Genomic DNA, 27245 nt, shown 5'->3' with positions numbered 1-27245 from the left:
CGTGGCTATTGTACTTTTGTCTATTCACAGTATTGGAACGATATTTGCAGCACGTCTGCCTGCATTGCACACTCTAACTTTTTTAAACTCAGCCATTTATAGTAGCAAACACTCAGTGTACCTAGTTGTATCCTAAACGTGGCTATTGTACTTTTGTCAATTCACAGTATTGGAACGTTATTTGCAGCACGTCTGCCTGCATTGGCACACTCAAACTTTTTTAAACTCAGCCATTTATAGTAGCAAACACTCAGTGTACCTAGTTGTATCCTAAACGTGGCTATTGTACTTTTGTCTATTCACAGTATTGGAACGTTATTTGCAGCACGTCTGCCTGCATTGCACACTCAAACTTTTTTAAACTCAGCCATTTATAGTAGCAAACACTCAGTGTACCTAGTTGTATCCTAAACGTGGCTATTGTACTTTTGTCTATTCACAGTATTGGAACGTTATTTGCAGCACGTCTGCCTGCATTGCACACTCTAACTTTTTTAAACTCAGCCATTATACTAGCAAACACTCACTGTACCTAGTTGTATCCTAAACGTGGCTATTGTACTTTTGTCAATTCACAGTATTGGAACGTTATTTGCAGCACGTCTGCCTGCATTGCACACTCAAACTTTGTTAAACTCAGCCATTATACTAGCAAAGACTCACTGTACCTAGTTGTATCCTAAACGTGGCTATTGTACTTTTGTCAATTCACAGTATTGGAACGTTATTTGCAGCACGTCTGCCTGCATTGCACACTCAAACTTTTTTAAACTCAGCCATTTATAGTAGCAAACACTCAGTGTACCTAGTTGTATCCTAAACGTGGCTATTGTACTTTTGTCAATTCACAGTATTGGAACGTTATTTGCAGCACGTCTGCCTGCATTGCACACTCAAACTTTTTTAAACTCAGCCATTTATAGTAGCAAACACTCAGTGTACCTAGTTGTATCCTAAACGTGGCTATTGTACTTTTGTCTATTCACAGTATTGGAACGTTATTTGCAGCACGTCTGCCTGCATTGCACACTCTAACTTTTTTAAACTCAGCCATTATACTAGCAAACACTCACTGTACCTAGTTGTATCCTAAACGTGGCTATTGTACTTTTGTCAATTCACAGTATTGGAACGTTATTTGCAGCACGTCTGCCTGCATTTCACACTCAAACTTTTTTAAACTCAGCCATTATACTAGCAAACACTCACTGTACCTAGTTGTATCCTAAACGTGGCTATTGTACTTTTGTCAATTCACAGTATTGGAACGTTATTTGCAGCACGTCTGCCTGCATTTGCACACTCTAACTTTTTTAAACTCAGCCATTTATAGTAGCAAACACTCAGTGTACCTAGTTGTATCCTAAACGTGGCTATTGTACTTTTGTCTATTCACAGTATTGGAACGATATTTGCAGCACGTCTGCCTGCATTGCACACTCTAACTTTTTTAAACTCAGCCATTTATAGTAGCAAACACTCAGTGTACCTAGTTGTATCCTAAACGTGGCTATTGTACTTTTGTTCAATTCACAGTATTGGAACGTTATTTGCAGCACGTCTGCCTGCATTGCACACTCAACTTTTTTAAACTCAGCCATTTATAGTAGCAAAACACTCAGTGTACCTAGTTGTATCCTAAACGTGGCTATTGTACTTTTGTCTATTCACAGTATTGGAACGTTATTTGCAGCACGTCTGCCTGCATTGCACACTCTAACTTTTTTAAACTCAGCCATTATACTAGCAAACACTCACTGTACCTAGTTGTATCCTAAAACGTGGCTATTGTACTTTTGTCAATTCACAGTATTGGAACGTTATTTGCAGCACGTCTGCCTGCATTGCACACTCAAACTTTTTAAACTCAGCCATTTATAGTAGCAAACACTCAGTGTACCTAGTTGTATCCTAAACGTGGCTATTGTACTTTTGTCTATTCACAGTATTGGAACGTTATTTGCAGCACGTCTGCCTGCATTGCACACTCTAACTTTTTTAAACTCAAGCCATTATAACTAGCAAACACTCACTGTACCTAGTTGTATCCTAAACGTGGCTATTGTACTTTTGTCAATTCACAGTATTGGAACGTTATTTGCAGCACGTCTGCCTGCATTGCACACTCAAACTTTTTAAACTCAGCCATTATACTAGCAAACACTCACTGTACCTAGTTGTATCCTAAACGTGGCTATTGTACTTTTGTCAATTCACAGTATTGGAACGTTATTTGCAGCACGTCTGCCTGCATTGCACACTCTAACTTTTTAAACTCAGCCATTTATAGTAGCAAACACTCAGTGTACCTAGTTGTATCCTAAACGTGGCTATTGTACTTTTGTCTATTCACAGTATTGGAACGATATTTGCAGCACGTCTGCCTGCATTGCACACTCTAACTTTTTTAAACTCAGCCATTTATAGTAGCAAACACTCAGTGTACCTAGTTGTATCCTAAACGTGGCTATTGTACTTTTGTCAATTCACAGTATTGGAACGTTATTTGCAGCACGTCTGCCTGCATTGCACACTCAAACTTTTTTAAACTCAGCCATTTATAGTAGCAAACACTCAGTGTACCTAGTTGTATCCTAAACGTGGCTATTGTACTTTTGTCTATTCACAGTATTGGAACGTTATTTGCAGCACGTCTGCCTGCATTGCACACTCTAACTTTTTTAAACTCAGCCATTATACTAGCAAACACTCACTGTACCTAGTTGTATCCTAAACGTGGCTATTGTACTTTTGTCAATTCACAGTATTGGAACGTTATTTGCAGCACGTCTGCCTGCATTGCACACTCAAACTTTTTTAAACTCAGCCATTATACTAGCAAACACTCACTGTACCTAGTTGTATCCTAAACGTGGCTATTGTACTTTTTGTCAATTCACAGTATTGGAACGTTATTTGCAGCACGTCTGCCTGCATTGCACACTCAAACTTTTTTAAACTCAGCCATTTATAGTAGCAAACACTCAGTGTACCTAGTTGTATCCTAAACGTGGCTATTGTACTTTTGTCAATTCACAGTATTGGAACGTTATTTGCAGCACGTCTGCCTGCATTGCACACTCAAACTTTTTTAAACTCAGCCATTTATAGTAGCAAACACTCAGTGTACCTAGTTGTATCCTAAACGTGGGCTATTGTACTTTTGTCTATTCACAGTATTGGAACGTTATTTGCAGCACGTCTGCCTGCATTGCACACTCTAACTTTTTTAAACTCAGCCATTATACTAGCAAACACTCACTGTACCTAGTTGTATCCTAAACGTGGCTATTGTACTTTTGTCAATTCACAGTATTGGAACGTTATTTGCAGCACGTCTGCCTGCATTGCACACTCAAACTTTTTTAAACTCAGCCATTTATAGTAGCAAACACTCAGTGTACCTAGTTGTATCCTAAACGTGGCTATTGTACTTTTGTCTATTCACAGTATTGGAACGTTATTTGCAGCACGTCTGCCTGCATTGCACACTCTAACTTTTTTAAACTCAGCCATTATACTAGCAAAACACTCACTGTACCTAGTTGTATCCTAAACGTGGCTATTGTACTTTTGTCAATTCACAGTATTGGAACGTTATTTGCAGCACGTCTGCCTGCATTGCACACTCAAACTTTTTTAAACTCAGCCATTATACTAGCAAACACTCACTGTACCTAGTTGTATCCTAAACGTGGCTATTGTACTTTTGTCAATTCACAGTATTGGAACGTTATTTGCAGCACGTCTGCCTGCATTGCACACTCAAACTTTTTTAAACTCAGCCATTTATAGTAGCAAACACTCAGTGTACCTAGTTGTATCCTAAACGTGGCTATTGTACTTTTGTCAATTCACAGTATTGGAACGTTATTTGCAGCACGTCTGCCTGCATTGCACACTCAAACTTTTTTAAACTCAGCCATTTATAGTAGCAAACACTCAGTGTACCTAGTTGTATCCTAAACGTGGCTATTGTACTTTTGTCTATTCACAGTATTGGAACGTTATTTGCAGCACGTCTGCCTGCATTGCACACTCTAACTTTTTTAAACTCAGCCATTATACTAGCAAACACTCACTGTACCTAGTTGTATCCTAAACGTGGCTATTGTACTTTTGTCAATTCACAGTATTGGAACGTTATTTGCAGCACGTCTGCCTGCATTGCACACTCAAACTTTTTAAACTCAGCCATTATACTAGCAAACACTCACTGTACCTAGTTGTATCCTAAACGTGGCTATTGTACTTTTGTCAATTCACAGTATTGGAACGTTATTTGCAGCACGTCTGCCTGCATTGCACACTCAAACTTTTTTAAACTCAGCCATTTATAGTAGCAAACACTCAGTGTACCTAGTTGTATCCTAAACGTGGCTATTGTACTTTTGTCAATTCACAGTATTGGAACGTTATTTGCAGCACGTCTGCCTGCATTGCACACTCAAACTTTTTTAAACTCAGCATTTATAGTAGCAAACACTCAGTGTACCTAGTTGTATCCTAAACGTGGCTATTGTACTTTTGTCTATTCACAGTATTGGAACGTTATTTGCAGCACGTCTGCCTGCATTGCACACTCTAACTTTTTTAAACTCAGCCATTATACTAGCAAACACTCACTGTACCTAGTTGTATCCTAAACGTGGCTATTGTACTTTTGTCAATTCACAGTATTGGAACGTTATTTGCAGCACGTCTGCCTGCATTGCACACTCAAACTTTTTTAAACTCAGCCATTATACTAGCAAACACTCACTGTACCTAGTTGTATCCTAAACGTGGCTATTGTACTTTTGTCAATTCACAGTATTGGAACGTTATTTGCAGCACGTCTGCCTGCATTGCACACTCAAACTTTTTTAAACTCAGCCATTTATAGTAGCAAACACTCAGTGTACCTAGTTGTATCCTAAACGTGGCTATTGTACTTTTGTCAATTCACAGTATTGGAACGTTATTTGCAGCACGTCTGCCTGCATTGCACACTCAAACTTTTTTAAACTCAGCCATTTATAGTAGCAAACACTCAGTGTACCTAGTTGTATCCTAAACGTGGCTATTGTACTTTTGTCTATTCACAGTATTGGAACGTTATTTGCAGCACGTCTGCCTGCATTGCACACTCTAACTTTTTTAAACTCAGCCATTATACTAGCAAACACTCACTGTACCTAGTTGTATCCTAAACGTGGCTATTGTACTTTTGTCAATTCACAGTATTGGAACGTTATTTGCAGCACGTCTGCCTGCATTGCACACTCAAACTTTTTTAAACTCAGCCATTATACTAGCAAACACTCACTGTACCTAGTTGTATCCTAAACGTGGCTATTGTACTTTTGTCAATTCACAGTATTGGAACGTTATTTGCAGCACGTCTGCCTGCATTGCACACTCAAACTTTTTTAAACTCAGCCATTTATAGTAGCAAACACTCAGTGTACCTAGTTGTATCCTAAACGTGGCTATTGTACTTTTGTCAATTCACAGTATTGGAACGTTATTTGCAGCACGTCTGCCTGCATTGCACACTCAAACTTTTTTAAACTCAGCCATTTATAGTAGCAAACACTCAGTGTACCTAGTTGTATCCTAAACGTGGCTATTGTACTTTTGTCTATTCACAGTATTGGAACGTTATTTGCAGCACGTCTGCCTGCATTGCACACTCTAACTTTTTTAAACTCAGCCATTATACTAGCAAACACTCACTGTACCTAGTTGTATCCTAAACGTGGCTATTGTACTTTTGTCAATTCACAGTATTGGAACGTTATTTGCAGCACGTCTGCCTGCATTGCACACTCAAACTTTTTTAAACTCAGCCATTATACTAGCAAACACTCACTGTACCTAGTTGTATCCTAAACGTGGCTATTGTACTTTTGTCAATTCACAGTATTGGAACGTTATTTGCAGCACGTCTGCCTGCATTGCACACTCAAACTTTTTTAAACTCAGCCATTTATAGTAGCAAACACTCAGTGTACCTAGTTGTATCCTAAACGTGGCTATTGTACTTTTGTCAATTCACAGTATTGGAACGTTATTTGCAGCACGTCTGCCTGCATTGCACACTCAAACTTTTTTAAACTCAGCCATTTATAGTAGCAAACACTCAGTGTACCTAGTTGTATCCTAAACGTGGCTATTGTACTTTTGTCTATTCACAGTATTGGAACGTTATTTGCAGCACGTCTGCCTGCATTGCACACTCTAACTTTTTTAAACTCAGCCATTATACTAGCAAACACTCACTGTACCTAGTTGTATCCTAAACGTGGCTATTGTACTTTTGTCAATTCACAGTATTGGAACGTTATTTGCAGCACGTCTGCCTGCATTGCACACTCAAACTTTTTTAAACTCAGCCATTATACTAGCAAACACTCACTGTACCTAGTTGTATCCTAAACGTGGCTATTGTACTTTTGTCAATTCACAGTATTGGAACGTTATTTGCAGCACGTCTGCCTGCATTGCACACTCAAACTTTTTTAAACTCAGCCATTTATAGTAGCAAACACTCAGTGTACCTAGTTGTATCCTAAACGTGGCTATTGTACTTTTGTCAATTCACAGTATTGGAACGTTATTTGCAGCACGTCTGCCTGCATTGCACACTCAAACTTTTTTAAACTCAGCCATTATACTAGCAAACACTCACTGTACCTAGTTGTATCCTAAACGTGGCTATTGTACTTTTGTCAATTCACAGTATTGGAACGTTATTTGCAGCACGTCTGCCTGCATTGCACACTCAAACTTTTTTAAACTCAGCCATTTATAGTAGCAAACACTCAGTGTACCTAGTTGTATCCTAAACGTGGCTATTGTACTTTTGTCTATTCACACTACTGCAAATCTATGTGCAGCACCTCTGCATGACAACCTCGTGCTCTGTTTTTAATAAGCTATAATGATAGCACAAAATACTGCCATTTTGTGGCATCATAGAACTGGCTGTTGTATTCCATTAGTGCCCCACTGGTGACAAGCTATTTCTAGCACCTCTACATCACACCCTCATGCACATTTAGCTACGCTAATGTTATAGCAAACTCATGGAATTCATTGCTGCATTTCATAATTCGGAGGGATAGAAAGTCAGGCTTCCTTTAGCTTTTCCTTCTGTTCATAGACAGCATCTCCAAGACAAATTTCCCCTCCACGTCTAAGTGTGGAGAGGCAGCTAGTGCGCATGCGTGTGCCGATGTACCCCAGCTGCAGCATAATTACAGTGTTTCGCCTAGTGAGTATGCTCAGCCTGACTGTGCCATTCCTGACGCTAAGTCTTCATTTCGGGATACAGCGCATGCTCCCACACTAAGTGTGAAAAGCCTCTTTGCACAGGTGCTTGCATTCTGTGCCGGGTCTAAGTCCTGTTTTGTGCCTAGACACCATGCTAAAGCTGATAGTCTTTTTTCAGAGACTGTATTTCATGCTACTGAGCATGCTCAGGCACTTCCTGCATCAGAGACTAGGTCCGGTAATGAACTCTTTGGCCCTGGCCCTGATGTGGGGGTCCCATATAGACCACAGGGCATCAGGTGTCCTCCCAAATGGCTTGCAGAGGCCCACACCTATGACTTGTCACCGCATTATTGATGGTCAGACGATGACTGGTGAGGTGTTTGGGTCATGGCAGCCATGAGGTCATCATTGAAGTTGCGTTTCCAAATAGGACGCTAGTTATGCCACTCATGACGTGTCACTCTGCTTTTGTCTCCAGGAGGTGCATTGTGGTTCACCCTGGTTTGGGGCGGACCCAGGTTATAAAAGGGGCTGGAGCCAACAAGGAGGTGCGCAGTCTTCTATTATGCTCCGAAAGAGCACACCTCCATGTGTTGAACCCATTGCGGCTTTAGGCCAGAGGTAGGCAGGGATAGGGTGGTGGATGCAGGCCACCACCACAGTTGGTAACGCAGAACGGTTAAGACCAGCTCCTGTCCTAACAGTCCTGCTTGTGCAGCCCAGTGGCATTAACAGGCCTGCTGCTGCTGATGCGCCTGCTGTCCACAGGTGTGGCCCCTACGCACACGGTCAGCGTACTCAATGGCCCCTGTGTTGTTAACAGGGAGTTCCTGGGCTGGGTGGGCATGTGGACCCTGTGACGCTAACAGGGCTCACAGTCTCCAGATCCGAATGGCGTCTAACTCGGTTCAGGCTACTATTAGTTTCATAGCCACACAGCTCTGTATCCTCCACCAAACCTTCAAGTTGCCAACCTCTCCTTTTCCAACTGGGAGCACGGTGGACACTGACTGCTGAAGGTGATATATACCTTTCTCTTTCTTTTCTTATTAATTTTTGTTATATAGCGGTCACAGATTATATACCACTTTATCCAAATCTGCCAGTCCCACTGTAACAGATGTTGTTTCTTCAGCAAATGTTACAGTTGTTTAACCACCAAATCCACGGACCAAAATTTTTTTCCCCTTTCCAACACACCTGTTCCCCTTTCCAACAGCATCTGTCCTTTTTCAACTCATTTTGGGATATGACCAAAAGTGCAACTGTGCAGGGACACCGTACTCAACGCCATCTCAGCACAGCAGCCATCCCTCGGTCCCTCCGATGTGGACAAGTAAAAGACCATTTCCTCCTATCCATGACAAAGTGTTGAGATTCACTCTGTGCAGCACTGGTGTTTAGTGGAAAAGTAGATCTAAGATTGCGTACCACATTCTGCAGATACTCCTGTATACGTGCGTCTATTTCTATGGCAGGAATTAGTTCGCCAAATTTTGTCTTGTACCGGGGATCTAACAGTGTGGCAACCCAGTATTCAGGATTACTTCAAATTCATACAATCCGAGGGTCATGTAGGTAGTGCAGCAAGAAGGCGCTCATGTGTCTTGTGCATCCAGGAGGACCAAGTCCTTGGTGTGTTGGTGGCAGAGAGGTGAGAATCGTGCATCCTTCCTCTGCCCTCTACCCACAACCTCGCACAACCGAAATGTGAGCAAGCTCTCACTCATCTGCTGAGTCTTCCATGCCCATCGCCAGTTCGTCCTCCATTTCTTCATGGGCTCCTGCACTTTCATCAACACTTTTTGCTGATACTATGCGCCCTTGTTAATCCCTCTCCCTCACCATGACTGCCGCATAGGTGCCGCTGACCATCTGGACCTCGTAGATCTTGTTATCCCTTCCGCATATGACTCCTCCTGTACTTCCTCCCCTTCCTCTTGTCCCAACACCTGACTCCGAATAATAATTACAGTGTGCTCCATCATGTAGATGACCAGAATTGTCACGCTGAGAATGACATTGCCAGTGCTAAACATCTTCGTCGACATTTCAAAACTGTGTAGCAGGGTGCATAGGTCCTTGATCTGACACCACTCCAGCAGCGTGATCGGCACCACCTCTGGATCAACTTATCCCAGGCTATATGTCTTACCGTATTTCAGCAGGGCTCTGCGCTGCTGCCACACACGCTGCAACATGTGCAGATTCCAATTCCTGCGTGTCGGAACATCGCATTTACGGCGTTTAACTGCCAGACCCTAAGACTTCCGGAGTGATGAAAGTTGTTGAGCTGCTGTGTGCGCACGATGGAAGTGAGCACATAGCGAGCGTGCCCGCTGCACAAGGACATGTAGGCCGTGATGGTGTTTTAAAAATTGCTGGAGAATTCGGATCAACACGTGAGCCATAAAAGGCACGTGTGTCACATTGCCCTGAGGATGGCCCGCAGCCAGGTTTGCATCATTGCCGCACACGGCTGTTAAGTCACCAACGGAGTCCGCTCCGTCAATTTGTACTCCGGTCGCCAGGTGACAACGTGTTCCTTTCATGAATAGTGCTGATGATGGGAGAGTAGTCGATGCCAGCGGCGCAGGTGGACGCAGGTTATGCTCACCCACTGGGCTGCATTACCTTGACAGATGCAGAATCTCTGGCTGAATGTAGCTGGTGGGTATCTCACAGATGAAATACCATCATTCAGCTACAACCAATGGGAAGACACCACACCCTTTTTTATGCCCATCCTGTCTGCAGACCACTGCCAGACATAGCTATGAACCTCTGGTTAATTTTACCCCCAGTTCAGTTTTATGATTTTGTGTGCTTGTTACCTGACTACTTTTCCTGCTTGCTGTTTATGTACCTTGTTGGCCGATACGCATTTCACCTCTGCTTGTTTTCTGATTAAGTCCTGGCCGTCCCATTCTGTTCCTGTTCCTCAATTAATGTTTTGACCCTGCCTGACTACTATTCTCTGTAATAGCGGTGTGACTCACATTTCCCATACATTTCAAAGTAAAACTTTGACCGCCTGATGGCATTGAGCTCTGCTGCCAGCATAGTAAGGAGGTGTGTGGTAGTCCTTGTGCGCAGTTGCAAGGAAGGGTGGCCTGACCACACAGGGTTTGCGCAAAGGTAGAGGACCCACACGAGGTTGAAGAGGCAGAAGCAGTGTATTAACTTCTACATACAGAACAAGGATTGAAACAACTCGTGGGGACGGCAAGACTTGTACAGCAGACCCTTCTCCATCTCTCACCATAGTTTGCCAGTGCCCAGTCAGTGACATGTACTGACCCTGTCTATGCTTACTGGTCCAAGTATCTGTGTTGAAATGCACCCTGTCGCACACAGATTTTCTCAAGGAAGTGGTGATGTTGTGTGCGACATGCCGGTGTAGCGCGGGCATGCTTTTCTTGGAGAAGCAGTGGTGATTGGGCATCTGGTACTGGGGCACAGCGACAGACATAAGGTCTGTAAAATCCTGTGTGTCCACTACGCGTAAAGGCAGCATTTCGGTAGCCAACAGCTTACAGAGGGATAGAGTCAACCACTTAGCTTTGTCATGGGTCGCAGTAAGTGGCCTTTTATTTGACCACATCTGAGGGACAGAGATCTGGCTGCTGTCTGTAGACGGTGTTGAGTAGGGTGTCCCTGGAAAAATGCAGGTTTGTGAGAAAAGTGCAGGCGGAGACATGATGTTGGCTTCATCTTGCCTTCAGATCTGTTCATCTTGTATCATTTTTAAAAAACACAGCAAGCAAGGGTTACTCCAAGCGGAGTCTCCCTTTTTTTCCAAAAATTGTGCCCCACACAGACACCTTATCAGTGGCAGCACTTGTGCCCTAGTTGCAAACAGGATGTTTTGATTTGCATCAAGCACATTCCAAATCCACAAGCATTTACTCTCCCCAGGATGACACAGGGGTAGTAAATTCCTTCTGGATCCATGACTTGTTCATTTTGATGAACGTCAGTCTGTCCACATTGTCACTGGACAGACGCGTGCGCTTATCTGTCAGCACACACCCAGCAGCACTGAAGACACGTTCAGAGACAACGCTGGCAGCTGGACACGACAAAATCTTCGAGGCGTAACTGGAGAGCTCTTGACATTTTTCTAGATTTGAAGCACAAAAGGAGCAAGGCTCCATTTGCAAAGTCATTGCATCGATGTTCATTTGGAGATACTCCTGTATCATCCTCTCCATCCGTTGACTATGTGTCAGACTTGTTGTCTCTGGTGGCCTTGCAAAGGAGGGTCTAAAAAAATTATGAAAAGATTCCATAAAATTGCTGTTACCAGCACCAGATACGGTCCTACTGGTACGGGTAGACTGTTGAAGATGACGAGGCCGTCCCATGTTTGTCAAGTTACAACTGGGAGAATCACTCCCTTCACCTGCACGGTTGTTTGGTGGAAAAGCCGAGCTAAGATCGAGTAACAGCTTCTGCTGATACTCCTGCATACGTGCGTCCCTTTCTATGGGTGGAATTATGTCACAAAATTTGGACTTGTCCCGGGGATCTAATAGTGTGGCAAGCCAGTAGTCATCATCACTTCTAATTTTGACAATACGAGGGTCATGTTGGAGGTAGTGCAACAAGAAGGCACTCATGTGTCTTGCGCAGCCATGCGCACCAAGTCCACGCTGTGTTTGTGGCATAGAGGTGCTAACCGTTCTTTCTTCCTCTGTCATCTCCCCCCAACCTCTTTCAACTGAAATTTGACCAAGGTCCCCCTCATCTGCTGAGTCTTCCATGTCCATGGACAGTTCGTCCTCCATATCTTCATGTCCTCCTGCACCTTCCTCAACATGTCGCCTGCTACCATGCGCCCTTGTTGATCCCTGTCCCCCATGGTCCCATGCCTGCCGCGTTGGTGATGATGAACGTCTGGACCTTGGTGATGTTGTTGTGTCTTGCGCATATGAATCCTCCTGTAGTTCCTCCCCTTCCTGTTGTCCCACCCCCTGACTACGAATAGTGTTTAGCGTGTGCTCCAGCATGTAAATGACTGTAATCGTCATGCTGATAATGGCATTGTCAGCGCTAAACATATTCGTCGCCATGTCGAAACTGTGCAGAAGGGTGCATAGGTCCTTGATCTGAGATCACTCCATCAGGGTGATCTGCCCCACTTCTGCATCTCGTTGGCCCAGGCTATACATCATGACGTATTGCACCAGGGCTCGCCGGTGCTGCCACAGTCGCTGTAACATGTGGAGAGTTGAATTCCAGCGTGTCGCCACATCGCATTTCAGGCGATGAACCGGCAGGCCGAAAGACTTCTGGAGCGATGCAAGTCGCTCCGGTGCGGCGGTTGAACGGCGGAAGTGAGCACTGCAGACAGTTTCCGTGCCCTGGTCAGAAGGCCATCTAGGCCGGGATAGTGTGTTAAAAATTGCTGGACAACAAGGTTAAACACGTGAGCCATACAAGGCACGTGTGTCACCTTGCCCAGGCGAAGGGCCGCACCCAGGTTTGCAGCATTGTCGCACACGGCCTTACCAGGCTGCAGGTTGAGTGGAGACAACCATTTATCAAAATCAGTCTCCAGAGCTGCCCACAACTCAGTCGCTGTGTGACTCCTATTTCAAAGACATGTCAAGCTAAAGACCGCCTGATGCCGTTGCGCTCTGCTACCAGCATAGTAATGAGGGGTGCGTGATTCCTTCTGCGCAGTGAGAACGCTGGTGGCCTGACCAGGCAGGCTTGGGGCGGAGGTGGAGGACCCAGATGAGGTGGAGGATGCAGAAGCAGTGGCGGAACTTGGACAGACAGAGGATTGACACACAAGTCGTGGGGACGGCAAGACTTGTGCAGCAGACCCTTCACCATCTATCACCATAGTTACCCAGTGGCCAGTCAGCGACATGTAACGTCCCTGTCCATGCTTACTGGTCCAAGTATCGGTGGTGAAATGCACCCGTTCACACACAGAGTTTCTCAAGGAAGCGGTGATGTTGTGTGCGACATGCTGGTGTAGCGCGGGCACACCTTTCTTAGAGAAGTAGTGGCGACTAGGCATCTGGTACTGGGGCACAGCGACAGACATAAGGTCTCTAAAATCCTGTGTGTCCACTAGGCGGAAAGGCAGCATTTCTGTAGTCAACAGCTTACAGAGGGATAGAGTCAACCTCTTCGCTTTGTCATGGGTCGCAGGAAGTGGCCTTTTATTTGACCACATCTGAGGGACAGAGATCTGGCTGCTGTGTGTAGACGGTGTTGAGTCGGGTGTCCCTGGAAAAATGCAGCTTTGTGAGGAAAGTGCAGGCGGAGACATGATGTTGCCTTCATCCAAAGTTGGTGCTATCGATGTCTGAGAGAGCTGTACACACTCACTTGTTTCCCCTTCCAAACCAACTGACGACCTACCAAGCAAACTGCCTGTTGCGGTTACAGTGGTGGAAGTTGTGGGTGGAAAAACAGGTGTGACAGCTGTCCCCACAGTCCTAGAAGATGACGAGCGCGCGGATGCACTGGAAGGGGCAGGCGGTGGATGGTTCGCTCCGCTAGGCCGCATTGCAGCACGGTGAGCTTCCCATCGGGCCATATGATATTTATTCATGTGACGATTCATGGAAGAAGTTGTCAAACTGCTGAGGTTTTGACCTCTACTAAGAGAACCATGACAAATTTTACAGATCACATAATTTGGGCGATCTTTTTCTATGTCAAAAAAGGACCTGGCTAGGCAAGGCTTAGAGGCCATGCGACCTGTTGATCCACCCCGAATAATGCTCAGAGGCAGAGTGGTGGCTGAGGATGCAGTTGTAGACGTGCTACCAGTGCTCCGACTGTGTCCAGGAAGGCGCCAGGTTACTTCGACGTCGGTTGCATCCTCCTCCACCGCCTCTGTTGACCTCCTCGAGTGTCTGACTGTGGGTTGACAGTAGGTGTGATCTAGAACTTAATCATCAATTGTTGTGTTTGCACTCCCCTACCCCTCAGACCGAGTTTCTTCTTGCCCTGACCGAATATTTAAGTTGTCATCCCAATCGGGTATCTGCGTCTCATCTTCATCAGTATGTTCCTCATTGCCTATAACCACAGTTGTTGGAAAGGCAGCATTTTGGTAGCCAACAGTTTGCATATGATGAAAGTCAACCTCCAAGCCATTTCATGCCCTTCTAAAAGCATGTAAAACACAGCGAGGGGACTCCAACCACAGTCTCCCTCGTTGCCACTAACTGGGCCACACACACCCCACTTGACTGGCATCGGTTGAGCCCCCTTTTGAAAAAGAAAAAGATGCTTTGCATGAAGCACTCTCAAAAATACGCGTGCCTTTCCCGTCCCCTGGCTGACCCAGGGGAAGAAAAGTCCTCTGAGAGCCATGACTTGTTCATCTTGGTTCTTTTAGAGACACAGCGAGGGGACTCCAACCACAGTCTCCCTCGTTGCCACTAACTGGGCCACACACACCCCACTTGACTGGCATCGGTTGAGCCCCCTTTTGAAAAAGAAAAAGATGCTTTGCATGAAGCACTCTCAAAAATACGCGTGCCTTTCCCGTCCCCTGGCTGACCCAGGGGAAGAAAAGTCCTCTGAGAGCCATGACTTGTTCATCTTGGTTCTTTTAGAGACACAGCGAGGGGACTCCAACCACAGTCTCCCTCGTTGCCACTAACTGGGCCACACACACCCCACTTGACTGGCATCGGTTGAGCCCCCTTTTGAAAAAGAAAAAGATGCTTTGCATGAAGCACTCTCAAAAATACGCGTGCCTTTCCCGTCCCCTGGCTGACCCAGGGGAAGAAAAGTGGTTCTTTTAGAGACACAGCGAGGGGACTCCAACCACAGTCTCCCTCGTTGCCACTAACTGGGCCACACACACCCCACTTGACTGGCATCGGTTGAGCCCCCTTTTGAAAAAGAAAAAGATGCTTTGCATGAAGCACTCTCAAAAATACGCGTGCCTTTCCCGTCCCCTGGCTGACCCAGGGGAAGAAAAGTCCTCTGAGAGCCATGACTTGTTCATCTTGGTTCTTTTAGAGACACAGCGAGGGGACTCCAACCACAGTCTCCCTCGTTGCCACTAACTGGGCCACACACACCCCACTTGACTGGCATCGGTTGAGCCCCCCTTTTGACAAAGAAAAAGATGCTTTGCATGAAGCACTCTCAAAAATACGCGTGCCTTTCCCGTCCCCTGGCTGACCCAGGGGAAGAAAAGTCCTCTGAGAGCCATGACTTGTTCATCTTGGTTCTTTTAGAGACACAGCGAGGGGACTCCAACCACAGTCTCCCTCGTTGCCACTAACTGGGCCACACACACCCCACTTGACTGGCATCGGTTGAGCCCCCTTTTGAAAAAGAAAAAGATGCTTTGCATGAAGCACTCTCAAAAATACGCGTGCCTTTCCCGTCCCCTGGCTGACCCAGGGGAAGAAAAGTCCTCTGAGAGCCATGACTTGTTCATCTTGGTTCTTTTAGAGACACAGCGAGGGGACTCCAACCACAGTCTCCCTCGTTGCCACTAACTGGGCCACACACACCCCACTTGACTGGCATCGGTTGAGCCCCCTTTTGAAAAAGAAAAAGATGCTTTGCATGAAGCACTCTCAAAAATACGCGTGCCTTTCCCGTCCCCTGGCTGACCCAGGGGAAGAAAAGTCCTCTGAGAGCCATGACTTGTTCATCTTGGTTCTTTTAGAGACACAGCGAGGGGACTCCAACCACAGTCTCCCTCGTTGCCACTAACTGGGCCACACACACCCCACTTGACTGGCATCGGTTGAGCCCCCCTTTTGACAAAGAAAAAGATGCTTTGCATGAAGCACTCTCAAAAATACGCGTGCCTTTCCCGTCCCCTGGCTGACCCAGGGGAAGAAAAGTCCTCTGAGAGCCATGACTTGTTCATCTTGGTTCTTTTAGAGACACAGCGAGGGGACTCCAACCACAGTCTCCCTCGTTGCCACTAACTGGGCCACACACACCCCACTTGACTGGCATCGGTTGAGCCCCCTTTTGAAAAAGAAAAAGATGCTTTGCATGAAGCACTCTCAAAAATACGCGTGCCTTTCCCGTCCCCTGGCTGACCCAGGGGAAGAAAAGTCCTCTGAGAGCCATGACTTGTTCATCTTGGTTCTTTTAGAGACACAGCGAGGGGACTCCAACCACAGTCTCCCTCGTTGCCACTAACTGGGCCACACACACCCCACTTGACTGGCATCGGTTGAGCCCCCTTTTGAAAAAGAAAAAGATGCTTTGCATGAAGCACTCTCAAAAATACGCGTGCCTTTCCCGTCCCCTGGCTGACCCAGGGGAAGAAAAGTGGTTCTTTTAGAGACACAGCGAGGGGACTCCAACCACAGTCTCCCTCGTTGCCACTAACTGGGCCACACACACCCCACTTGACTGGCATCGGTTGAGCCCCCTTTTGAAAAAGAAAAAGATGCTTTGCATGAAGCACTCTCAAAAATACGCGTGCCTTTCCCGTCCCCTGGCTGACCCAGGGGAAGAAAAGTCCTCTGAGAGCCATGACTTGTTCATCTTGGTTCTTTTAGAGACACAGCGAGGGGACTCCAACCACAGTCTCCCTCGTTGCCACTAACTGGGCCACACACACCCCACTTGACTGGCATCGGTTGAGCCCCCCTTTTGACAAAGAAAAAGATGCTTTGCATGAAGCACTCTCAAAAATACGCGTGCCTTTCCCGTCCCCTGGCTGACCCAGGGGAAGAAAAGTCCTCTGAGAGCCATGACTTGTTCATCTTGGTTCTTTTAGAGACACAGCGAGGGGACTCCAACCACAGTCTCCCTCGTTGCCACTAACTGGGCCACACACACCCCACTTGACTGGCATCGGTTGAGCCCCCTTTTGAAAAAGAAAAAGATGCTTTGCATGAAGCACTCTCAAAAATACGCGTGCCTTTCCCGTCCCCTGGCTGACCCAGGGGAAGAAAAGTCCTCTGAGAGCCATGACTTGTTCATCTTGGTTCTTTTAGAGACACAGCGAGGGGACTCCAACCACAGTCTCCCTCGTTGCCACTAACTGGGCCACACACACCCCACTTGACTGGCATCGGTTGAGCCCCCCTTTTGACAAAGAAAAAGATGCTTTGCATGAAGCACTCTCAAAAATACGCGTGCCTTTCCCGTCCCCTGGCTGACCCAGGGGAAGAAAAGTCCTCTGAGAGCCATGACTTGTTCATCTTGGTTCTTTTAGAGACACAGCGAGGGGACTCCAACCACAGTCTCCCTCGTTGCCACTAACTGGGCCACACACACCCCACTTGACTGGCATCGGTTGAGCCCCCCTTTTGACAAAGAAAAAGATGCTTTGCATGAAGCACTCTCAAAAATACGCGTGCCTTTCCCGTCCCCTGGCTGACCCAGGGGAAGAAAAGTCCTCTGAGAGCCATGACTTGTTCATCTTGGTTCTTTTAGAGACACAGCGAGGGGACTCCAACCACAGTCTCCCTCGTTGCCACTAACTGGGCCACACACACCCCACTTGACTGGCATCGGTTGAGCCCCCCTTTTGACAAAGAAAAAGATGCTTTGCATGAAGCACTCTCAAAAATACGCGTGCCTTTCCCGTCCCCTGGCTGACCCAGGGGAAGAAAAGTCCTCTGAGAGCCATGACTTGTTCATCTTGGTTCTTTTAGAGACACAGCGAGGGGACTCCAACCACAGTCTCCCTCGTTGCCACTAACTGGGCCACACACACCCCACTTGACTGGCATCGGTTGAGCCCCCTTTTGAAAAAGAAAAAGATGCTTTGCATGAAGCACTCTCAAAAATACGCGTGCCTTTCCCGTCCCCTGGCTGACCCAGGGGAAGAAAAGTCCTCTGAGAGCCATGACTTGTTCATCTTGGTTCTTTTAGAGACACAGCGAGGGGACTCCAACCACAGTCTCCCTCGTTGCCACTAACTGGGCCACACACACCCCACTTGACTGGCATCGGTTGAGCACCCTTTTGAAAAAGAAAAAGATGCTTTGCATGAAGCACTCTCAAAAATACGCGTGCCTTTCCCGTCCCCTGGCTGACCCAGGGGAAGAAAAGTCCTCTGAGAGCCATGACTTGTTCATCTTGGTTCTTTTAGAGACACAGCGAGGGGACTCCAACCACAGTCTCCCTCGTTGCCACTAACTGGGCCACACACACCCCACTTGACTGGCATCGGTTGAGCCCCCTTTTGAAAAAGAAAAAGATGCTTTGCATGAAGCACTCTCAAAAATACGCGTGCCTTTCCCGTCCCCTGGCTGACCCAGGGGAAGAAAAGTCCTCTGAGAGCCATGACTTGTTCATCTTGGTTCTTTTAGAGACACAGCGAGGGGACTCCAACCACAGTCTCCCTCGTTGCCACTAACTGGGCCACACACACCCCACTTGACTGGCATCGGTTGAGCCCCCCTTTTGACAAAGAAAAAGATGCTTTGCATGAAGCACTCTCAAAAATACGCGTGCCTTTCCCGTCCCCTGGCTGACCCAGGGGAAGAAAAGTCCTCTGAGAGCCATGACTTGTTCATCTTGGTTCTTTTAGAGACACAGCGAGGGGACTCCAACCACAGTCTCCCTCGTTGCCACTAACTGGGCCACACACACCCCACTTGACTGGCATCGGTTGAGCCCCCTTTTGAAAAAGAAAAAGATGCTTTGCATGAAGCACTCTCAAAAATACGCGTGCCTTTCGCCTCCCCTGGCTGACCCAGGGGAAGAAAAGTCCTCTGAGAGCCAGGTCCACATTGTCAGTGGACAGACACGTGTGCTTATCTGCCAGCAGACCCCCAGCAGCACTGAAGACAGGTTCCGAGAGAACGCTGGCTGCAGGACACGACAAGATCCTCAAGGCGTACGTGGCGAGCTCAGGCAATTTATCCAGATTGGAAGCCTAAAATGAGCAGGGCTCAAGTTGCACAATAATGGAATCGATGTTTCTTTGCATATACTCATATATCTGTGTGTCTCCCTCTTTTTCCTTGTCCAGCTGTTTTGTTTTCACATGAGTATATGTCCTTGTCACTTTCCCATGTGTTTGTGTTATGTTGTGAGTTGTTTGTCACCTTTTGGACACCTTTCAGGGTGTTTTCTAGGTGTTTTACTGTGTTTGTGATTGCCTGCCATTGTTTCCTATGGGCTCGAGTTCGGTTCGTCGAACGTTCGACGAGCCGAACTCGAGCCAGACCCCCCGTTCGGCGAACCGCCTCGAGCCGAACCGGGACCGGTTCGCTCATCTCTACTCCTGAGTACTAGGTCGCAGACGTTGGTCTGGGCCTGTTAGGAGCTGGAACCCCGGTCGCAGGGAACAGTGTCAAGGGGCACGGACTGCCGAGGAAAGCAGCCGGCGGCCTTGAGCTATCACTGGGCAGGGGCCAGGGCACGACGGGGTACGTGGACCCCAGGCCAGAAAGTAGCTTAACGCGTTCCGGTAATTTACCCGACGGGGGTGAAGACTTCAAGTGTCATCACCAACCCGCTCCAAAATCGGGGTACTAGTGCACCGATGGGATAGGACTTTTCCACTACAGTCCAAAGAAATCCTACGCGTGAACCCTGAGAGCAAACTCACTCTGCTAGCCACACGGGTGAGTGGGACCCGGAGAGTTTCATACCAACGGGTCCAAGTGAGATTAAAGTGCCAGGGATAGGGCAACAGACCAACAACAAAAACCGAGTGCACGGATCCAGGCGTACTCCCCGTGGACTACGGTGGTGCTCGTAACTTTGGTTTACAAGCTGTCGGTGTGGTTATTCTAGGACTGAGTGGGTACATTGGAAACCCCCTCTGCACCTATCCCCCAATGGCACCCCAAACTCCACCGTCCAACACCAACGGGCTCCGGGACACCAACTCCCTACCCACGGAGGGGTTAAACATCAGGCTGCCACACCATCGTTACCGGGCTCCCCAACAGCAGTGGTGGTCCCTCACATTACCACGCACCATGGGTGGCATCACGAACTTTCCAAAATCCCCCTGTGCATATCTCCCCCCCTCTTTTTAAATCGATTGGCCGCACGACCACCGGGTCCGGAGACCCCTCGAGCCACCGCGGATCCGGATCCGAGCGACGGTAGCGGATGGGCTGCTTGCCCGGGAGCGCTACACAATGTCCCGGCTTTTCTCTCCACCTGTGGTACAACAACTTCTTGAATCTCCCTCAGACGTCTCTCTCCTCACAGACACTTTCCCGCACTTTTTCTGTCTGGGTTAAACCATCCCCAATCTCCATGAATGGAGGCGTCAGCCAATCCAACTCACACCTGGAACAGGGGGCACTGTTGCCTTAGTTACCAATAGTATCTATTTCTGTGCCTGCACCAACAAACCTTCCATCTATTCCAATATATATAACTATCATACATGTGTGACACGCAGAGCTTACACTTTAAAGTAGTCACAAAACATACATTATGCAATACACTTTAAAACAACACTTTAGTAGGAGTGAGGGTATCCTGACCATCGCCTACATCTTGCTTAGTGGTGGTCGGGCTCAGCCTCCTCACCTCGGGAGTGTGTCCGAGCACTGAGCACTGAACACCTTGTACGTCTGTGCCTTGCTCAGTGGTGGTCAGGATCAGCCTCTTCACCTTGGAGGTGTCTCTGAGCAGTGAGCATCTTGTATGTCTGAGCCTTGCTCAGTGGTTGTCAGGTTCAGCCTCCTCACCTTGGCCATGTCTCTGAGCACTGAACACTTTGTACTTCTGTGTCTTGCTCAGTGGTGATCGGGTTCAGCCTCCTTACCTCGGCTATGTCTCTGAGCACTGAACACCTTGTACTTCTGTGTCTTGCTCAGTGGTTGTCGGGTTCAGCCTCCTCACCTTGGCCATGTCTCTGAGCACTGAACACCTTGTACTTCTGTGTCTTGCTCAGTGGTGGTCGGACTCAGCCTCTTCACCTTGGAGGTGTCTCTGAGCAGTGAGCATCTTGTACATCTGAGCCTTGCTCAGTGGTTGTCGGGTTCAGCCTCCTCACCTTGGCCATGTCTCTGAGCAGTGAGCATCTTGTACGTCTGAGCCTTGCTCAATGGTTGTCGGGTTCAGCCTCCTCACCTTGGCCATGTCTCTGAGCACTGAACACCTTGTACTTCTGTGTCTTGCTCAGTGGTGGTCGGGCTCAGCCTCGTCACCTCGGCCGTGTCTCTGAGCACTGAACACATTGTACTTCTGTGTCTTGCTCAGTGGTGGTCAGGGTCTGAGCACTGAACACTTTGTACTTCTTGGTCTCAGGGAGGCTGCAGCTCTAGTCCTAATGTGTTCATGTTGTGATCCGTTTTTCTCACATTGAGGATATAGCAGACTAGTTAGTAAAGGGTTAGTAATTAGTCAGTCCTCTCAATCCTCTGAATACTCCCAAATACCTAATAGTAACATTTTGCTTTTCTTTTAGAACCATGAGGGTCTTTCTATTTTTGGGAGCAGCTCTACTTTTCCCCTTAGTTCTTGCTGCAGATGATTCTACCACTCGCGGGAAGATCTCCGAGCTGCTGCACCGTGTAGACCAGGACCTGATCATTGACCTCATCAACTACATTTATTTCAAAGGTAATCACAATATTACACGTAAAGAGCGATTCATTATTTGCATTTTTTTGTCACTTTTCTTTTATGTCTTCTGGTTTGCATTTCTTTTTAAGATCACATAGGACGAGGTTCATGGAATATGTGCATATTCTAAAATACTCTTTATTTTTGTCTTTAACCTGTTTTGTGACTCCTTAACTAAAAAAGTTTCATGTTCCTTTAAAATGTTACAATATTTCAATATTTGAACAAAAAAATTCAGGTTTATATAAAATCATTCTAGGAGCGTACAAGAGGATATACAAAAAAGAAATCCGAGCAACTTTTCGATTCGTTAGAAAAATGATGAAACGAGGCGAAAATGCAACATACAGTGCTGGCCAAAAGTATTGGCACCCCTGCAATTCTGTCAGAGAATACTCAGTTTCTTCCTGAAAATGATTGCAATCACGAATTCTTTGGTATTATTATCTTCATTTAATTTGTCTTCAATGAAAAAAAAAAAATTGTCATAAAGCCAAATTGGATATAATTCCACACCAAACATAAAAAAGGGGGTGGACAAAAGTATTGGCACTGTTTGAAAAATCCTGTGCTGCTTCTGTAATTTGTGTAATAACAGCCCCTGTAACTTACCTGTGGCACCTAACAGGTGTTGTCAATGATAAATTACACTTGCAGCCAGTTGACATGGATTAAAGTTGCCTCAGCCTCTGTCCTGTGTCCTTGTGTGCACCACATTGAGCATGGAGGAAAGAAAGAAGACCAAAGAACTGTCTGAGGACTTGAGACTCCAAATTGTGAGGATGCATGAGCAATCTCAAGGCTACAAATCCATCTCCAAAGACCTGAAAGTTCCTGTGTCTACGGTGCGCAGTGTCATCAAGAAGTGTAAAGCCCATGGCACTGTGGCTAACCTCCCTAGATGTGGAAGGAAAAGAAAAACTGACGAGAGATTTCAACACAAGATTGTGCGGATGGTGGATAAAGAACCTCGACTAACATCCAAACTGCAGTCTGCAGTCCGAGGGTACAGCAGTGTCAACCCGCACTATCCGTCGGCGTCTGAATGAAAAGGGACTGTATGGTAGGATACCCAGGAAGACTCCACTTCTTACCCAGAGACATAAAAAAGCCAGGCTGGAGTTTGCCAAAACTTACCTGAGAAAGCCTAAAACGTTTTGGAAGAATGTTCTCTGGTCAGATGAGACAAAAGTAAAGCTTTTTGGGAAAAGCCATCAACATAGAGTTTACAAGAAAAAAAAGAGGCATTCAAAGAAAAGAACACGGTCCCTACAGTCAAACATGGCGGAGGTTCCCTGATGTTTTGGGGTTGCTTTGCTGCCTCTGGCACTGGACTGCTTGACCGTGTGCATGGCATTATGAAGTCTGAAGACTACCAACAAATTTTACAGCATAATGTAGGGCCCAGTGTGAGAAAGCTGGGTCTCCCTCAGAGGTCATGGGTCTTCCAGGAGGACAATGACCCAAAACACACTTCAAAAAGCACTAGAAAATGGTTTGAGAGAAAGCACTGGAGACTACTAAAGTGGCCAGCGATGAGTCCAGACCTGAACCCCATAGAGCACCTGTGGAGAGATCTCACAATGGCAGTTTGGAGAAGGCGCCCTTCAAATCTCGGGGACCTGGAGCAGTTTGCCAAAGAAGAATGGTCTAAAATTCCAGCAGAGCATTATAAGAAACTCGTTGATGGTTACCGGAAGAGGTTTGCAGTAATTTTGTCTAAAGGTTGTGCAACCAAGTATTAGGCTAAGGGTGCCAATACTTTTGTCGGGCCTATTTTTGGAGTTTTGTGTGAAATGATCAATGATTTGATTTTTGTTTTATTCTCTTTTGTGTTTTTTCATTGCAAGCAAAATAAATGAAGGTAATAATAGCAAAGAATTTGTGATTGCAATCATTTTCAGGAAGAAACTGAGTATTATCTGACAGAATTGCAGGGGTGCCAATACTTTTGGCCAGCACTGTAGATGTAAAAATATAATATTGCAAATTAAAAGAAGAATAAGGGACAATTGAAAAATAGATAAAAATAGCAATAAACAGGCAGACAACTGCTGCAATAATGAATGGGGCCCATAGACTCCCTCTCATGGGATTGTAAATTCTGCCTCCGTCCTTCCTCGTTAGTGCCCTAAGGACTTCCATTCGCAAATTCTGTCTGCAAAGTGCCTGAAAACTTGATGCAAGAGCTGGACATGGTGCACAGCAATGCAAAAACCTCAGCAAAAAGACTCAGTGAGCACAGAGCCGAGAATAGAAAACACTGACAGATGACCACGTCTTGGCACCAGTGATCGGCCATGGTGGATGTCTTGGGTGTTGGGCATGGAAGCTGCACGAGCTTCATTTACACCACAGTCAGGTAGCGGTATATTATACTGGACCATATTATACAATAACTTTTATTCTTCTCTCCATTTATCTGCAGCAAAATTAGAAAATCCATCTGACAAGATAAGGACAGAAGAGGGAGATTTTCATGTAAATGAGAAGACAATTGTGAAGGTGCCGTTCATGATAATAAAAGGGATGTACGAAGTGGCCTTAACCGATGATGCCACCATGGTCTCCATACCCTACAAAGGACTGGCCAAGGCATTATTCATCCTGCCAAATGAGGGGAAGGAATCCAAAATGGAACAGACTCTAAATGAAGAAACAATTCAGAAGTGGAAAAAATCTATGGCGATGCGGTAAGAATCAGTGTAAACAGAAACTGAAGAACATGGAGCAAACCTTCCCAAACATTCAAATGTGGTAATATGGGAGCCTCTGGCAGATCTCCGATCCCCGACACTTCATGGTGCAGGATCCAGTCATTCCGATTCTAGGAAAAGTGAAGAATTTACACTTCTTATTTCTGTTCAGAATAATGAAGACAATGGCGTCCTCCAATACCTAGAGGTTTCTCCAGAGTTTTCAGTCCTTATGGAGGCTGTGGAGGACGGTCTTTAGTCACCCGGTCACACAAATCATACTTTATCTTTTATTGTGAAGTAGTCCCTACCTTTTTTTTTAGCAACAAATTCATAAAAATGGCGCAGGAGGGTCATGAGTTTGTTGTAAAGATGAATGAGGGCTTCTTTTCCTTTTATTAACTATTTTGCACATTTTTCAACATCTTTTCCAAAATGGGGCAAAATAAGAGAATGTGAGCAACAAGTATAAAATGATACGAGGAGGAGGGGGTAGGAGAAGGGGGTAACGGGGGAGGAGGAGGGGAGAGGGGTGGAGCTGTGCCAAATTTTGCATCTTATAATTTTGTAATTCTGTTTCTCTTCATTGTACACAGCGATGTGGAGCTGCACCTCCCGATATTTAATGTCCCCAGCATCATCAACAATAAAAGAGCATTAAGGAAGAGGGACATAGTAGACGCTGATCTATCTGGTATCACCGGAGAAGCCAACGTTAAGATTTCTAATGTAAGATCTATCTATCCCTCTATCCCTCTATCTATCTATCTATCTATCTATCTATCTATCTATCTATCTATCTATCTATCTATCTATCTATCTATCCCTCTATCTATCTATCTATCTATCTATCTATCTATCTATCTATCCCTCTATCTATCCCTCTATCTATCTATCTATCTATCCCTCTATCTATCTATCTATCCCTCTATCTATCCCTCTATCCATCTATCTATCTATCCCTCTATCTAGCTATCTATCTATCTATCCCTCTATCTAGCTATCTATCTATCTATCTATCTATCTATCTATCTATCCCTCTATCTAGCTATCTATCCCTCTATCTATCCCTCTATCTATCTATCTATCCCTCTATCTATCTATCCCTCTATCTATCTATCCCTCTATCTATCTATCCCTCTATCTATCTATCTATCCCTCTGTAACGGCGGCAGGGGGCGCCTCAGGGGGTGTAGTCGGGTCCCCTCGCCTTGTGGGCCGCAGGCTGAACCCCGGCCTGGCCGTTACTTGCAAAACAGGTGTGTTGTTGGGGCAGAGTGTGGATGCATGGGGCCCATTCATGACAGCGTTCTTTCTGTGCTCTCCAGCTCCTTCTTCACTTTCAGGAAAGAGACAATTGCAGGCAGCAGATAAACCAAACACCGTTTTATTAAACAAAGCTTCCATCTTTCTGTTTGCAGCAGGCTTACTTTAGTACGTTACAAGTTACAGGTCCTTTTCTACGAAAACGGTTTCTTTCTTCTCTACGGGCACTTTCCTTTGCCTGCAGGGGCCAATTGTTATGCCCCTAGCAGTGGTACTCCTATCCCGATTTTAGTCCAGCCCTTTCCCAGGGATTTGTATTGAACTAGGGGACGGCTCCAGTACTCACTACCGGCTCCGGATTAGCTCCAACTTCTTCGCTCCACTGCCACAGCACCCACTCCTGCACTTGCCCCGGCACTTCAGACTGAGCTTGCTCGCCTCTCACATCTCACTGCACACTGGACTGCATTCAGAACCCTTCCTTCCCCACCTAGGCTGCCCTCCCCTCTTTCCCTGCCACTGTTACCATGGGAACCACTGCTCTACACTGGCACCTAGTGGGGAAACAGTTTATGACAGGTAACATTTTACCATTAACATTTACAATTTGCCACCATACTACTGTGTCGTCTTCAGGGGGATGGGACCGCTCCTTCACTACCAGGGGTCCGACTACCTCTTACATTCCTCCCCTCTTTAACCTCAGCCTCCTGGCGAGGTTCGTACCTGCAAAACAACACATGTAGGAAAACACAATACTTAAAACACACAGACTGGCACACAAGTTTGGTGCCCGGAGTCCCTCCAGGGAAGCTCCTGGTCTTAGTCACACATCTGCCCGGAGGCCCTCCTCAGGCGCTCCCAGTCTTAGCTGACCTTCTGCCCGGAGGCTATTTCCAAGCGCTCCCGGTCTTTGGGTGGGCAGAAAACAACAATACAACAAGATTCCTTCGTAACAGTCACGGAAGGAGTCCATGCATAGTCCTGCATTCTTCTACTCCCGGGTTCAGTACTTTTAACGTTGCTTGAACTGTAAACATTCGCCGGCTCCTAACAGCACCGGCTCTCAACAACAAATAGCATTCTCTTCCGGATGACCACTTCTTCACGTAGGGTTATATGCACGCAGCCATTCGGCCCGCTGGGCCCTCACATAGTCGGAGAGGGACTGCCCAGGTAAGCGGGGTAGCCTACAGTACGGCTCATAACACGGCTGTGGCTCCAGTGCTTCTTTCCTCATTTCGGCCCATCCTCCGCCCCCGGCTTCACTCACCAGGTCCGCACAGTGTTGGCGACGCCTTCTGCTTCTTGCAGCGCCGCCCACGTCTCCGGACCTCTGCAGCTCACAATGGGCGTCATGGGTCTTCTTGGGGCTGGTACCTCCCCTCATTGGGCGGTGCACTCCGGGCTTCTTCCTCTGTCCAGGCCAGCCCAGCACTTTTCGTTTGGCGCCAAATTTTCGCGCCTCCGCTGAGTCCATGAGGACGGCCGCCATCTTGCCGCCATCTTGTGGCC

At 46.5% G+C, this 27245-nt stretch overlaps 1 protein-coding gene across 1 annotated transcript in view; it reads left to right on the top strand.

The window, feature by feature from the left end:
* Positions 1 to 27245, top strand: part of LOC142258014 (plasma serine protease inhibitor-like) — a 105672-nt gene that overhangs the window by 21548 nt on the left and 56879 nt on the right. The window contains exons 2-4 of the mRNA XM_075330433.1: positions 21611 to 21765; positions 24197 to 24461; positions 25061 to 25193. Of these exons, the coding sequence (XP_075186548.1) occupies positions 21615 to 21765; positions 24197 to 24461; positions 25061 to 25193 (549 nt within the window). The 5' untranslated portion in view covers positions 21611 to 21614. The remainder of the gene's footprint in view (positions 1 to 21610; positions 21766 to 24196; positions 24462 to 25060; positions 25194 to 27245) is intronic.

This window comes from Anomaloglossus baeobatrachus, chromosome 12 (assembly GCF_048569485.1).
Source record: "Anomaloglossus baeobatrachus isolate aAnoBae1 chromosome 12, aAnoBae1.hap1, whole genome shotgun sequence".
Taxonomy (NCBI): Eukaryota; Metazoa; Chordata; class Amphibia; order Anura; family Aromobatidae; genus Anomaloglossus; species Anomaloglossus baeobatrachus.
Note: the sequence above shows the minus strand (reverse complement) of the source record. Positions and strands in the feature narration are given on the sequence as shown.